Source organism: Echeneis naucrates, chromosome 18 (genome assembly GCF_900963305.1).
Source record: "Echeneis naucrates chromosome 18, fEcheNa1.1, whole genome shotgun sequence".
In the NCBI taxonomy this organism is placed as follows: domain Eukaryota; kingdom Metazoa; phylum Chordata; class Actinopteri; order Carangiformes; family Echeneidae; genus Echeneis; species Echeneis naucrates.
In genome coordinates, this window is record NC_042528.1 from 8183392 (window position 1) to 8200073 (window position 16682).

A 16682-nucleotide genomic window follows, 5' to 3' on the forward strand; every position below is an offset into this window, starting at 1 on the left:
AATCTGAATAGAAAAAAAAAAAAAAAAAAAAAAAAAGTCGTAAAACTTGTGAGTCTGCCTCTAATGTTGGGGATGATAAAAGTGAGGCAGGCTCTTCAAACGCCACAGTCGCGTGATGGTCCACAGGAGCACAGCCCTCAGGGTGTGTATGTGACATCCGATACCAGTCTGTAATCATCCCTGGATGGGGGTTTGTTGGGTTCGGTTGAGTGCACGTACAAAGAGACATTGACAAAAGCATATGCCCATGTGCAGAAATTAAGTTACACATGCACACTCAAGCAGGCATTTACACCCATATACACAACACAGGCATACATGTTTGGATGTGGAAGAGGGGAGATTAAAGTGGGCCTCAACGAGTGTTGGCAGAATGTTTGGGAAAGCTGTCTCCGTCTGTGGCAGCATTCACTTCTGCTGTGAGAGTCGATGACGTATGACCTTTAGGGTTAAATGGATGGCGTTCCATCTATTATCATCTAACAGCATATAACTAACTTCAAAGTCCATAAAGGCGTGGCCTTTGTCATCCCCCTCACATGACATCACTGGTTACTGCTAGGACTTTTAAAACTAAGACAAATTCTGTGACACTAACAGACTCAGGTTTGCTTGCAGGATTTACACTTAATGCAAAAACATATTTTTTTTCTGTGTAAATAACCTGTTGGAGATTTAATATTAGATGCCAATATCAGTGTGGAATTGGTAGGTCCACTTTGGTCCAGACTGAAATTAAATATTGTTTATATGGACTGCCATTAGTTCTGCAAGATAAATCACCCTGATGTTAGTTATCACTTATAGTTCCTCTGGTGCAAGTTCTGAGAGGGGCAGTAATAATCCATACCTCCACCACAACTCTCTGAGCACTCCGTAAACCCTTCATATTCCCAGTCATGCAGTTCCTCTCTTTCAGGTGTCTCAGCCTCCCCCTCCGCCTCCTTTTCTTCTTTTTCCTCCCCCTCCTCATTTCTTTTTTTCCCTTCACCCAAAACACCAGAACATGGAGTAAGATAGCAGGGTTGACTTGTTGCAGGTTTGACCCCATCACATTCATCATCGGGCAGGTCAGCAACAGTCTGGGAGAAGGACAGCAACACCTGGCACTTCACAGTTCTGTGCTGGGCTCCGGCGCCGCACGTCCTGCTGCAGGGCTGCCAGGGACCAGGGATGAAACTGGACGAAAATGAGAGGAGTTCTTTGAGTGGGCACAGAGATTCATCACAGACATATTAAAATAAACAACATGCTGCTAAGACATGGAATATTCTTCACATACCAATACGAGTACACTTTGGAACGCAGTCACAGTTCGCTTTAATAAAGACTGGTTAGGCCTCAGCAGTGCATCAAAGTCACAGGTTTTTAATATTCTCCCTGTGTACCAATTTTAGGCATTTACTGCAAAGTTCATAAACTTACTAAGGACTTAGTATCTACCCCGCTGTGGGTAATTGAACAGCTGTGAAGACTTAGGCCCATCCATTCTTGGATAAATGGCTTTCATGCGCATCCTCCTTCATCTCAAAGAATGGATCAGAGAAGGAAATACTGAGATCACCGTTGTTCATGAATGCCTGAAGGCGTCAGAATTAGGACCCAGAAACTGCCCTGCCACCATTTTTATAGTTTTCAAGTGTGAGACGGAAAGATGTTAGAATGCTTTTTGATTGTCAGATTTAATTGGCATTCTTAATGGAAATCAAACACTGTGGGGAGCACACATAAAAACCACAGGCTGAAATTAAAGGCTTAGTTATTTGAAGGATGAAGGAGAAGAAATCTACATCATGCTGTGTTTCATTATTTTCCAATGATGTTTAGAGGTGGTGTTTGAGATCATAGGGACTGTTCGATGCCAGCCTTGGATTCATTAACTGCTCATGGACTGATACCACAAGGGAGGACCTAACCCTTATCACAATATGGAAATATAAAGATGAAACCGCATTTGTGCAACTCTGTGGACACCATGACACATTTCCCCGCAGGTGACAGCAGATAGCGTGAGTTGAAAGCAGCAGAACATGATGCCGTCATTTGTTCCTTTGTACAAGAGCCTTTGTTTTGTCATTTACACCCTTGTTTCCATTATCGTCAGTTATGCATCTCCTCATTACTACAGGCTGTTAAATGGTAGCGCTGATGTTTACACCATCCATTGGCTGTCACACTCAATCACTAATGCTTTCCTCAAGCTAATAAAGTTTAGGATTTTCAAGACATTGTTGCTGGTGCAAAGAAATCTTTCACACCACAACTACTAGCTGAATTGACAACACTGAAATAAACACAGACCATGTTGAGTGAAAAACCATAAAACATAAACAATAATAATAACTCTGGAAAATGTGTTATTCCCACCTCAATATCTTTTACCACAGTGTACCTGTGTGGCTCCTTTCACGGGCTCTTAAAGACTGAGTGTTTTACATATAGTGCCAGCTGTAAAAACAGATTTTTTTTCTCTTGCTCATTCTTTACCAGAGTGGAAATATTCCAGTGACTGCACTCTTATAAAATAAAATGCATTTTATATAATACATTCAGTTTTCTGCAGCCTGCTTTATATGATCATGTGCATCATAAAGGTGACACTAACAAGAGCAGCGTGCACCACTGTGCAGCGTTCTTCAATTGAGAAGTCTTACAACAACACAAGCACACCCTGCTGCTTTATAAGATACCTCAATAAAGAGCTCGTAATTACAGCAAATGTGGCTCTTTATGAGAGCTCAAGGATTCATTGTGTTTTGGACAAACAAATGAATCATTGGCAGTTCAACCCTGAAGCAAGAAAAACAAAGTCAACAGCCACAGAAATGTTTATCTTCATGCACAGTTAAAGTACATCTGTCAGTTCAAAAACAATCTCGATTTCATTCATGGAAGGAAACAATGCACTTCTGTAAAATCCGCCAAAAGCCTCATTCTAATTATATCAATTAAATTTCCATCGATGGAAATATTTTATTTACTCATAGTAGTGGTGAGATGAAAAAAAAAGAAAGGGTTTAATTTTTCAAGCAGTTGCACAGTGATGGTTCAGGGGAGGCATAAGGCCTGGCAATGGAGGTGCAATAAGTCTAACACAGGAATTTCCTTCTCTTTCCTCTCACATCCGTAACCTGGCCCCATATGGTAGGCAGATATTGCTGTTGGCTTGTGAATGACTATGTATTATACACATATTTATGTGCTTTTGGGGGGGATCGACGTGCTTTTTTGCATTCAACCCCAATTCATATGTTTTGGCACTTCTCTTTCTCTCTCGCTTCCCAACGCGTGCTCCAAAGATAAGTCAAAGCAACAGATGTTGTCAACTGGCTAACATGGTCGCTAATACAAGGCATGCAAGCCACTGGGCACAATCCAGAAGCTGTCCATCTTCATAGGACAGCCTTTATTAGTTGATATGTGGGGCAGAAACATCTGGAACATCTGAGGCTCAGCTGAGGTAATGCTGGTGGCTAGTGACCGAACAGTCCAGTGGTTTCCAAAAATAAGTCTTTTCTTCTTCACATTCAGCTTCCCTCTTACCTTAAATTACTTAGTACAGCCAACTACCTGACAATGCAGAGATTCATTCAAACATCAGAGGACATCTACTTTTAGCAGGGGTGAATTCTTCTTCCCTTCCTAGCCAACTTTTCTGCTCTCACGTGGGACAGTCACATGGTATTCAAAAATGTGTGAGCATCACTCAAACTGGTTAGCATTCTGAAAGGTGTCACTACAAATCGGGCCTATGGCTCTACCTTCTGACTCCAAGTTGATGTAAATGGCAGCTGACACGAACACAGTCACAATACAGTGGTGGTTTTCTTGGCAGCACCGGGTCCTGTCTACTTCAATTTTACCTGCAGGTATATCTTAAGCTCTGGACTGTGAAAATTGTTGTTAAAACTGTGGATCTGAGTTCTGACTTTTACTTCTTTACCCCTGCAGAGTGACAGTAATCCCTTAAAAGGGGAAATGAATGCTGTAAAATTTCCCAGATTTTTCTGCGTTGCGAACCTTAAGAGGCCTGTATAGTTTAAGTAGCAACAATATTCGCCTCGCTGAGCTTCCAAACAGACTATGTGATGTTGGTTGGGATTCAGAAAAACTTTGGAAAAAGAAATCCAGTACATAGGCTGGACTTTAGAAGAATATGGTTTGAGTGCCAGTATTTCAATTTTTTTTTTATGGACTGTCTTTCAAAACTCAAGACAACAGAATTGTAGAATATTTTAAAGAGTGACTTGTAGGTTATTCTTACCAGTCAAACAACAAAGAGAAATAAAGCCAGCCTGATTACCTCATGATCCTTTCCCCATGTATGCGAGTGATACTTACGTTGGCTCCTCGGTCACAGTGATCTCCTCCTCCAGCTCTATGGCCTGCTTATGCCACACAGGCTTTGCCTCAACTGGAAGCGTTTCTGGAGCACGTTCACCCAGAAAAAACAAAGGTTTAACATCATCAAGAGAAAAACTACTTTATGTCTGGCAATGACAAAGTTCCCCAGCTAACCTATTGACTTGTAGCAGGGCACAGTCACCAGGCACTCCTCCTTGATGTGGGGTTTGGTGGTGGGGTTGCAGCCGCCAGCATGTAGTCCCCTGTGATCGATGCACAACACCACCCTGTAGCGCAGGCCCTGACCGCACGTCACCGTGCACTGGTGATGACAGAAGAAATAATCTATTCATACTTCATCAGCTGCTAATGTTGGCATGTGCAGACAGACAAACGTATCCAGTGCTGCTCCTTGGACAACAACTCGACTTGTGCTGAACAGAAAGTCTTTGCTTTTGACTTCAGGCAAGAAAGGAAAGAGACCACCAAAAGCTTGCTGCTCAGGAGGGAACTCTGTCTGTCCTCTGCCACAACAAGCATTCAAAGGCAAAGAAAGAATGTGTTAGGTAAACAGCATCCCAGGTGTTTAGGTTACAAATCTGACTCCCTGGGTCTCTACTTCTACCATATGAGTGGTGTGGTACAAAAATCAAATCGAATCAAAAACAAGTCATATGGGGCATTGACTGCTGCTCTGTGAAGTAAGCATGCTAACCAGGGGAGTCAGATTGAGCCACAGACACCATCCTGGATGGTGAATAGCACACAGTAAGTTAAAGAACTCCATATGTGCTGTTGACTTTAAGGTTTTCATCAAAGATTTGTATGTTTTGGATGGTGTGTTCAAAGGCAAGGGTGGTAAAAGACAGTTGGAGCAGGGTTAGCAGGTGACTGAATCAGAGGACAGGCTGTGCAGTGAGAATGTTTCTGCTCCCCATGTAAGAGAATAAATTCTGTTTGTTTTTTGTTGCTTTAATTATAACCTCCAGGGTTAATTAAGATCCACCATAGCAGGCTGCAGGCAACCAAAGGAAACAAACATCTCACTCTACATTTTTTGCTGAACTTTCTCAACATTTGTAATTTTGTGTTGCTCTGTAGCACCTCCCCCCTTCCAAAAAAACAAAAACAACAACAAAAAAAACAAAAAAACAAAAAACGTTCAACTCGAATGCTCTAAAACAGATTAACAAGGAGCACCTACGGGTGACCACTCCTGGGCCAGCCAGGTGGGGCAGTCGAAGGTGTTGCAGGGCTGCAGGATAGCTGTCTTTGGAGAGTAGAGACATTTCCACTCCTCAGTGGGCGTGATGGTTCCCTGCATGTCTTCCTCCACACAGGACACTGAGCGACTCTGGATGCCCCCACCACAGGAGGTGGAGCAGGCAGTCCAGGGACTGCTCTCCCATCTGGCATTGCAAAAATGTCATATGTCACGAAGAGATGGATGCATACCGGTAGATGTCAGAGTCACTATTTCATCTCGCATTAGTTGAGTACATACCTGGGCAGGGGGTGGTAGAGGTCATATGGCATAATTTGCTTGTAGCCATCGCTAAAAGAATCAACATAGGTTGAGTATGTAAATTCATACAATATGCTGCAGACACATTGTAAATATAGACCTAATTTCAAGTGTTTGTCCAGTTCAGAGGTCTGGTCTCTAACCTTGCCAGGCATGGCTCCATGTTGCACTCCTGCAGTTTGGGTTTAGGTTTGACGTTCTCTGGGTAATAATGGCAATACTGATCCACAACCACCCGGCCAGTCCGAAGGTCAAAGCATTCTGCTGAGGTCAGCTGGTAACCTACGACCAAGAAAAGATTACACATCCCCAACAACAATAGACCTCACACTGATTGTAAACTGGAACAGCTGCTCTGATCAAATGTTCAGTATTTGCAAAAAGGGGAAACCTTCCAGCATCACGGATTTCAAACAGGTGGTGGAAAACACTGATATCATCAAGTCCAAAGTCCAACTGCTCTCCTACCTCCACCACATGTGACAGAGCAAGGAAAGAAGTCAGTCTCTCTCCAGCGGTGGATGATCGGCTGGTAGTAGATGTACTGGATCAAACTGTCTGCTCCACTGGCAAACTGGACCTACAGAAACATTGTTTAGGGAATGAACAATTTTGAGTTTTTGACCATTTCTTTAAGTAGAAATACCACAACAATTAAAAAAACAAACAAAAGAAAGGCCGGTTTCATTCCTCTTTTGAATAACAAATAAGTACTGCTTGATATTCTTTAGTCATCTCCTTCGACAACATCAATATAAATTGTAAAAGTCCAGATGTCAGAATGAGGGAAAACTCTAATGGAGATGAAATAAAAGTAGCTTTGTTCTGGGACACTGCAAATGGATGACTGAAAAACACTGGAACCAATTTAAAAGTGCTCTTTTTCACACAAGACGTCGGAAGAATTTGATCCTGAGTGACCTGAAATGTCAGCTTTAGACATTCAAATCTCAAACACATCTACAAGCAGGATAAATCTCAGGAAGTGATTCATTATTTCCTGTGTGAAAGCAGACTATTTCTAAGTGTTTCACTTAAATACTGAATAGCAATTAGATCAATAGATATTAGACCATGTGTGTGTGCTTTGCTGGTATTTGTGCTGAAGGGATTGTGGAAAGTTTCAAAAATATACAAGCAAACATCATATGGATATGATAAACAGATTACACCTATGAGATGCATAAATCAAACTTTACTCCTACACATTCACATTTATGTGTTTACAGTGGAAAGACTTTTTACAATAACTTTCCATTTGCCCAAAACTTTTGCCATTGCTGTGATATAAGATGGCCGTCTGCCTGGTAACAGATTAGAAAATTATGCAATTACAGACTCAGATTTCTGTCTCCTCACTTCCTATTTATTGTCTGTTCTGGACTCATGTTGATGAGGGTGGAAGTTTTTACAGACGTTTCCCTGTTCTGAGGCCTGTATAATCTCCACCCTCTGGTCCTAGTCTGAGAATGAGTGCGTATGGATTTGTGAAGATTTTGGAGCCATTGTGTCGTCACAAAGTTAAAAAAATAAAAATAAAAATATTTAATTAGGATACACATCCTCTGATTTTGATATTTCAAAACCTAAAAAAACTCTAAATCGAAAGTGAAATCAAATCTTGGTTTGAACTCTACATGACTTGCACGAGTTCACCAGGAGTTTGTGGAAACACAAACTTATCAGAGTGGAGGTTCCCTGAAGCGCATGGATTTCAGAGCTTTGAATTGTAAAAAATTAAAATGAATTTTTAAGTTGACATGCTGAAGAGACAGCAAAAGTATCGCTGTTCAGAGGAGTGATGACTGCAAAGCAGTCTAAAGTCGAAAGACCAGCTGCTCTCCTACCTCTACCAGCAGTCTAAAGGTAGCTGGATTTATTTAAAACATAAGGCAGAAATTGACTTTTTAATGCAATTTGTTGGCAAACAGTTGCTGATAAACACACCCAGTAGTTACTGTAGGTCAAGTTAGCACTGATTTGGTGAGTCGCTCATCTACTTCTGGTCTGGTTCCACCTTCTCATATCTGGCTCTGGCTATCTTGCTGTTTGGTGCTGGGCAGGTAGCACACAGGATTTTCTCAACCCAGCTGGTGATCAAGAACCAGAGCCATAAAGATGAGGGACTAACTTGTCATATAAAGTCTTGTGTGGCTTCCCCACTTTTACAACTTTAGTGCAACACTGACACTGATGTATTAAAGCTCTTACTTTGATAGTGAAGTCGGCTCCAAGTGGGCCAGTGATTCTCAGGATCTCCTTGTCAGAAAGTTTCTGGTAGTCCAAGGTGGTGTTCTCCAGGTGGTACTGCCCTGATGCATCTAAGACCAGTTCACCTTTCAGCCCTTGTAGCGTCTTACTCTCCACATCTGGAGAGGAAACAGAGCAGACAGCTACAGCACAACGGACACATCATGGTTCAGAATGAGGAAACAGGCACAGGAGGTTTCTGCCAGTGATTCTCAAAAGCCACCATTAAGTTTGATTTATCAGTATCATTTTTGTATACATTTCAATTAAATGTCAAATCTCCTGATACCCAAAGGATGATTTTCATTTATCTTAGGTCTTCAGTCTGATTCAGTTACAAACAAAGAACGCGGACCAGCTGTGGGGTTTGGAAGCAAAGAAAACTACTTTGGCACTGTCAGGAGACTCCTGTAGGTCTGCAGGCAGGCCAGCCCTACAGTGATCTTTTCCACTGTTTGACCTCACTTCAACTTTGGCCTAACAAGGTCTCGTGTGACTCCGGCTAAGATAGTTAGACAAAAACAACAGCAGGGGGGAAACACAAGCAGTAACCAGCAGTCGTCATCATTTGTCCACAGATGGTTACAATTTAAGTGCCTTCAGCCAAAAAGAAGCAGGGGGATTATTTCATGAAAAATCTGTCCATTCAGAAAACTGAGTCCTTTCAGCCTGGCTGACGGAGGGATCTGTAAAATAACTGTGGAACAATTGATAGGTACAGAGACGGAACATTTTTTTTATCTATTTGATTAAGTGGGCAGTTTGATGCCAGCATTTTGACATCAGTCATATCTGTTGGACATTTTGTGTCTCCTCAGAGTGGAGCGGAGAAACAAATACCGCTTCTGCTTATTGTTGCTGTTCTGAGCTTTATGAGAGATCCCAAAATAACATATGACAATTATTAAGAATAAAGTTAAATCGTGGATTGTTACTTGGATGAAATTTACTAAAAATTTACTAAAAATGTTTATGAGAGGATAAGAACAATGTGTATAACAAAAATATTATATTAATTTTGCATCAAACATCACACAAACTGCAGTAAAACTTTTTTTCTGCATATATTCCTCTTCACAGGACACAGAGCGACTCTGGATGCCCCCGCTGCAGAAGGTGGAGGGTGAAGATAAGGATTTGGCAAAAAAAAAAAAAAAAAAATCATTGCCGCATATAAATATCATATTTAACTGCTTTGGATGGGAGGGCACCCTGGACCTACCAGGACTTACACAAGTGATCCGGGCCTTTTAGAACCAGACGTACGTGACGACTCTTGAAGGGGATGACGACAACTGTATCCTCAGCTTCAGTGTGACAGACAGACAGAGAGAGAGAAAGAGATACCATGAGGATGTATCTAATTAGTGCCTAAAGAAATGCAATGAAACCATATCGTAATACAAGCAAAAGCACATTCAACTACACACTGGTTTGTTGTGCACAAAGTAAAGCAGAAGCCACTGTATTGTTTTAGTATTGCACTAAATATCCTTAACAGCAGACGCCAAGATAGTCTGCCTTGTAGTCAGTGTAATGTGGATACACTTTCAAAAAACTAAATGCAAGGATTTCCGAAATGCAAGTTAATAGCATCTTTAATTCGAACTTGTGCAATAAGTAAATGCTCATGTCTTTAAACTCAAGTCCACAGTTTGTAACTTCTGAATTTAGAAAGATGAGCTGAAGCCAAGCTCACTGAGAAATATCAGTTTTTCAAAAGGGGACACAACCTCAACATTGCTCCTTCTGACCAGTTGACTGATTTTAATGTGGAAAACCAGTGGAGTCTCATTTCGACTTGGTTTAAAAGTAAAGAAGCAATTGTGTTGTTTGAGCGAGGACCCTACTTTTCCCAGAAGCATGCTGGGATTTGAAGTGTCCTCGCACAAGTCGGCAGGATGAGCCATCTCCATTACAGACGCCACAGTTGTCCTCCTTTGCTGTGCTTCCCAGCTCATGATCACAACCTACAATCTGCAACAAAAAAACAAAACCCGGGACTCAGTAAGCAATGTGATTTCTGGACAGATCTGCCTTCAGAACTTTAAGCTTTCAGAAAAGATTATACATGAATCTCTATTAAATTCTAATGCAAAAATATAAAACGAACAGAGGAAATTTGAGGAAAAATGAAAACACGTCCCAGTAAAAGTACACATGCTGGTTCTGTTAGACCTTGTTTTTCTTCATCGTACCATGTTAATGTTATAATCAAATGATCCAAACAACCCTCTGGTTTATGATTTTGTTCGTGCCACATCTGTTATTTGTACTATTAGAATAGCATGAAACATCCCCTTCGAGACAATCACGGTATAAAAATGTTTCCCACTGTTTTCTATTAAATGTTATCTGCCACCAACCATTGTTGATTGATGGAGTTTTTTGCAATTTCTGTCAGTAAGAAAAACCAAAAACCACAGTGTGATTCTAAGCCTGGTAAAAGAGTGCATTAAAATCCATGTGTGTCTCTGCGCACACAATGCTTTGGGATGTATTTCATTCAACTGGGAAAAAATGTATTCAAAGCTATTTCCTGTACTGTCAGTCAGGCCTTGTCCCAACTATTATTCTCATTGGCTATTCATTTGTGAAGCAGATGGCAAGGTGTTAACAGAAGTCAACCTACTGTGTTTTCGTGGATTTATTACGAGCCACAAAAGTGAAGCCCATAATGTTGGTGTGTGCATGTGTGCGTGTGTGTGTCATCAAATGTGGTCTGTGAGACACCTACTCTAGCAGGAGCTGCCACAGAAGCGGTTTTGACTAATTTCACAGTTGTTTATGTCTGTCAGTCTGTGGACAAACTTTGCCACAGTGACAGCTTCCAATCATTCAAGCTCCAGCCATGAGGCTGAGTCTGGGTACGCTCCAGCCAAGAGGCCACTGGCCCTCCCTCTCCATGCCCCTGGCCTATATTTCAGTACAAAGAGCAACAGTATAAAAGATTACTGCTATTGTGTCTTAACTCTTTCATTTTTGTTTATAGTGGACGTCGACCAATTAATTACTTTGGACAATTAATCACAGCCAGGACATTTTATATATAAAGTTCAAAGATGGCAATGCTCTGACTCCAGTGTTCATGTAATAATATATTAACGGCTTTGGAAAACTCGTGGGCTGGATCATGAACTTGGTGCATTTCATTAGCTCTTGCATTTAAATCCACTCTAATGCCACCACTTGTGAATCTGCAACTACACATTGACATTTAAATAAGTATTCTATTTTTAAGAATTTATATTTTAAAAAATAAAATGTTAAAAATGTTTTGAAGGGTTAGCATCTGCTGAAGCCAGATGTTTGGTTCCTTGAAAGCTTTTCTTCTATCAGGCAGCATAAATGCTCCATATGCACTTCATATTCCTCTTTATGTTTTCCCAGACTGCCATCAGTTTAATTGAAGCCTGTGGTCACTCACATGTTAGTATGTGACTGTACTCTGCAAAATACTTTTTTGAAAATACGAAAATTATCTGAATCTCGTGTCTGTTTTGATTTGTGTTCATCGGCGGAACAAAACAAAGGTCTCTGTATCAGTCTCCTACCTGGCAGAGTCCACTGATACACATGTCCAGGGACTCAGTGTAACAGCGAGTCCCATCCAGCACCTTGGGCGCCAGCTCCACCACAAGGCCGGTTCCCTTGGCTTTGCATTTCAGAGCACAGGGGTTGTCCGGGTCATTGTACACGGGTAGCCACTCATGGAATTGACCCTGGTATCGAACATCTGCATGAGCCGAACACTGCTGTGCACGGAAATCGCCAGCCTCTGGAGGGCAGTCCTGAGGGTAACACGGGCAAGGATATTTTGGTTGTTTTTCTAATCTGCATGCTCACTTGATGGGGTGTGCAACATGACAGAAATCCTGGCGGTCGACACAGTTATTACTGCATGCGAATAGCACATTAAATGAAAACAAAGCGTTGTGATGTTTCCCCCAACAACTTCTCACTTTCTCTCAACCACCAGAATTCGAGAACATAAAATTACACCCATTAACCAGAAATCCTGGTAATATTTTCACAGTTCCACCACACTGACTTCTCAATCAGAATTTTCCATGGATTTATCTCAAAACAAAACTACTTGAAAGCTCTATGGACATTCATTACATAAAGATGAGTTTGTTAAACTTACCACATTACTGCATGTGCGATATTTGATATTTTGTCCTTCACAGGTCCTGAAGAAGAAAAAAATGAAAATCTGGGTGAACTGACTTAAGGAGTGGAAGATAAAACAAACCACAATGCACACTGGTGACCTGTTGGCAGATTTTTTTTCACCATTGACTCTCATTATATTTTTGAACTTGCTGAGCAGTCCATGCATTCCTTCAGTGATGGTTTGGCAAGGCACAAACATGGATCAGTAAAGTGTTCAGATTTCAAGTCTAATTCACACAGTCTGACTTTACATCAACACCAAAGTTAAAACTGGTTATTGCACTTTGTATGGGAATGACATTTATAAATAACGGCATAATTAATTAATCAACTAATTGTAATCAGGTTTTGTTTCCCTTTTTATTGGCTTTATTGTAGAACTTTCATGGGCACAGACTTCAGTCTATAAATCCAGTAGAAGCAAATTAATCAGATTTTGTTTTATAACATTTGCATCTTGATTACAAAGACCATTGTTCTATTCTGTGTCGCTTTTTGAGGTTATTAACTTTGCATTAAAATAAGAAAAAAGAACAAGTCTTTTGATGTTTTATGATGTTTGCTATAATTTCTACTGTTGGCATTTGACCATGAACTTAAAATTTAAAGGCAAACTATTAATTTCTATCTAATTTCACTTACTTGAAATAAAATGAGAAACAAAAAACTAAGAAAGTTGAAGAAAGTCTGAGCGAATAAAAAGGTTAAGAAAGGAAAAGAAGATTTAACAGGTACTGAAAGCATGATAACAGCCCCCGATTTGAGATAGTGTTTAAACAAATGCCTTATAAACCAGCAGTACCACACACACAATAGTAAAGCAGACACACCAAAGCCTTCAGTCTGTGCCTGTTTAACAGATTGGAACTGTCTGGATCATTACTCTGTGTATGACAGTCTGATGGTTCTGTGTCCAAATTACAGAGCTAACCACTTACTGAAAATTAGGATTCTTTTGATGCCGAGTGATGATAAACCATTGATGGTGACTATGATAGGCCAATTATCCAAGACCCCGGTGGAAACTAATCAAAGGATACTTTTTTGAATTTGGAAACTTAAGAGGAATTCCAGTGTCATGAGCCCTTAGCTAATCTGGAATCATGATTGGAGGCAACATCACAGAATTTGGACTCGCAGATGAACAAGGTCTTAAGGAGTTTTACAATATTGTTCCTGAAAGCAGGAAGAGTGAATATGGAACGTGTGGCATGGCAAGAACATTAAACCCTGTGACAAATTCAGACAGTTTTCCCTGCCAAGTAAAACAGCAGGTCATGGGGCTAGAACCCAAACAGGACACTTTCAAAAACCAAGAGTTGAAAGACAGGTAGTAAAGATCTGAATCTGTGTGGAAAATTGTGCCAAAATGAGCAATATATAATCTCAACATTAAAAAAAGCAGGCAAAGAGAATAAAATGAATTTCCCTTTTCATTTCCTCTTGACTTTGGAAGCAACATAGTGGAGGCTAAGCAAAAGCAGGGCACCGGACTCGGGACTCATCATGGCGTCATCAAAGGGTAGGGAAAAACAACTTGGTTAAAATATCAACATTTCTGAAGCACATAGGACATAACTCATGGACTATGACCCAGCTCTTTTCTTCTTCTTCTAGTTCAGACAAGAACTAAAATCTACTGTAACCATGAAAAATTCACAGTAATAACGTCTTATAATGCTGGATACGCATTGAAATTTGTCTGGCTTATAATGTCCATATATATGTCATCAACTCTTCGTGCTAGATTGGAAGTAATTGCAAGCATGGCTCCATAACCTTTGTCATAATATTGATACACTTGTGCAAGTACGCAAATGAAGATGTGGCTGTTTAGTAATGCCTAAAATATGCTGATCCTGTGAGCTCTGCTATTGATCAGTTTGGGAACACTGGGAACATTCAGAACATCTCAAAAGGCAAAGTAGAAAAAGATGAAGCAACATTAGAAAAAGGCACTTCTTGTCCTTGCTTGTCGGTCCGCCGTAAACTGAAATTTCCCAAAAACCACTGGTCTGAACTGCTCTGCATTTTAAAATATTCATGGCCCCCACGGGGCTGTTCACCATGATTTCAGTGGTCATTATCTGCCCTTTCTCCTCCACTATCAGGCTGAATTTCTCCTTAACCAAACCTCTGGCCATTACTTTTAAACTATTTACCATAGTACTGTAGACTTTTTCCAGGAGATATTAATATACTCCTAATCATTAACCCTGATGGTTTTGTGATTTCTTAGCAAACTTTGTCCTTTAGGCAGCATTTTTTCCTCTACCCATAGGAACAATAGAAATTAAATCACACAGCATTTGAAAAAAAAAAAAAAAAAAAAAAAAATTGGCATGAAGTGTATCACACAAAATCATATTCCATAGAGGACTAGGATTTTCCATTTTGGACCCTGGTCCCTCAGCTCTATGACAACTTTACATATTAGATTGAGTGCAAGAAAATCTGAGCATATTTATGCTCCTGAGAAGATAAACTTTTATTTAAGCAATCCACTGTCTGTCTCTTTGCACTCACACAATTAGACTATACGCTACTACCAATGCGTCAGAGGATGACACATATGTACTGTGCTGTTTTTCCTTCAGCAGCTCTTTGAAGTTGTTATACTTGGTTTTGATAAACGTTTCAACAGCCCTGTTATGATTACTGTTCCACACATTGGTGTCCCACTCAAGAACTTTATATCCATGCCTCTCATCTGATGAAATGCTGCTTCAGTTTATGAGCAAAGGCGTGAGACTTTCTTTCAGGCTCACGTCTTTGTTTTCAAAGATGCCTTTTCATAGTTTTAGTTAGTTTAGTCAGTGAGACACAGGCTTGGTTCTGTAGAGAAAGGGTGGTGCTTTCTCTACAGTACCAAGCCTGCTCAGGCCACACAGTGACTGGTGCCTAATACTGTAACGTCACAGACATAACTATGGTGCCAGGCGCAGGGTAATTAGACAATTCATTGGCCTGGAGAAAATTCACTTTTAACGACCAAAGCCTTTAAACGTAGACCCTCAACACAGCTGTGGCATGCCATCGGTGAAATTCCAGGACACCACAGATATTTAACGTCATTGCCAGTAATTTCACCAAATCGATGACCCAGTGAGTATTAAAAACATCCTCATCAGGAATGCAAAGCCTCTTGTAGCTGGTTAACTGGTTCCTTTCCACTTCTCTGACTGCTCATCTTTATTCTCTGACGGTGGACGGTTCCCACTGAGATGCATGACTCCAACTAACTTCCACTTATTTAAACAAAACACAAACAAAGTTAAAAGAGCCAAAAAGACTAATATCTAAGATGTCGGCAATGCATGAGCAGCGCTTTCTCTTGCCATCACACCCAATCTATATGTCCACACTTGCCTCAAACCAGCGATGCTGTTGTTAATAATGGAGCTTGGGATCTAGTGAAGTTTGTGGTGCGGGTGGGACTAATGAGGGCCAGGCAATCTGTGTTTAGTCTGTACTTTGCATGTGCCCATTTGAGAGGTTGTCGAGCACTTTTTGCAGTAGCGGCGGGGCCTTTGTGCATATGTGTGTGTTTAAAGGTCAGAGAGTTGGAGCGGTATTAGTTCGGAGGGTGTTGCAGGCCTGTTTCCAGAGTCTCCTTCCAAAGAGTCACACACACACACACAAGGGGCCTTGTGTAGTGCCTTTTAATAATGCTGTTTGATCTGCCACCCGGGGCCAGGCGACTGTGCGCTCAGTCCCACGCAATAGCAGGGTGAGGTGGGATGAGGTGGGATGAGGTTGGATGGAGGGCCAAGGACCCAATGCTTAACTGCCATTGCCAAAGAACACACAAGTTTGTAAACATCTCTGCCGGGGCTTACATGGGCTTGTATGTCTACACGTACATACGCTCCTGACATCCCACATGGAGCTCAAACCCCAAACACCTCTTAAAACGTCAATTGCTTTTACAGCCAGTAGCAATCTGAGGTTTGCCTGACCAAAAATTTCTGGGCAAGCAGAGAGAAATGGCAGCTGCTGATATCATGAAATGAACTCCTCAAAAAGCCATTGACCTCAGTGTTTACAGTGCAGTAAAGGGTGGGGAAGGGGAGCCTGTCACTATGAGTTTGAGGTTTTTGACAGTCTTATGCTTCTCAGCCTGGTTCTCCAGTGCCAGCGCAGATGGATTCATGCTGATGGAGCACTAGAAGCACCTTGTAATGCATTTCAGTTGACCTCAAGTATGATCTGCGCTGTTTTGTCAGTGAGCTTTTTGGACAGTTGCATTGTTTTATGATCTCACCGCCTGCTCCTGTCACTGCTCTTTCTCCCTCTGAGGCCCCATCAGCGAAGCTGAGGTGACTTTAGCAGCAAGGCTGACTGGCTACCTTTACTGTGTGAGCGATACTTTCTGGGAACTGTAAAA

At 41.1% G+C, this 16682-nt stretch overlaps 1 protein-coding gene across 2 annotated transcripts in view; it reads right to left on the reverse strand.

The window, feature by feature from the left end:
• Nucleotides 1-1044: 1044 nt before the first annotated feature.
• The window catches only part of adamtsl3 (ADAMTS-like 3), a 74559-nt gene continuing 58921 nt past the window's right edge, over nucleotides 1045-16682 (reverse strand). The window contains exons 4-15 of one of the 2 annotated variants that reach the window (XR_003842149.1): nucleotides 12267-12312; nucleotides 11674-11910; nucleotides 9970-10096; nucleotides 9352-9426; nucleotides 8081-8238; nucleotides 6338-6449; nucleotides 6013-6151; nucleotides 5849-5899; nucleotides 5545-5753; nucleotides 4519-4666; nucleotides 4342-4426; nucleotides 1045-1179 (exon numbers count right to left, since the gene is read on the reverse strand). Coding sequence is in view for 1 of the 2 variants with exons in the window: in XM_029526652.1 (XP_029382512.1) it covers nucleotides 4338-4426; nucleotides 4519-4666; nucleotides 5549-5753; nucleotides 5849-5899; nucleotides 6013-6151; nucleotides 6338-6449; nucleotides 8081-8238; nucleotides 9352-9426; nucleotides 9970-10096; nucleotides 11674-11910; nucleotides 12267-12312 (1387 nt within the window). In the remaining variant the exon portion in view is untranslated. Of the gene's footprint in view, nucleotides 1180-4337; nucleotides 4427-4518; nucleotides 4667-5544; nucleotides 5754-5848; nucleotides 5900-6012; nucleotides 6152-6337; nucleotides 6450-8080; nucleotides 8239-9351; nucleotides 9427-9969; nucleotides 10097-11673; nucleotides 11911-12266; nucleotides 12313-16682 lie in introns of those variants that run through there. The other variant, XM_029526652.1, reaches the window with a different exon arrangement.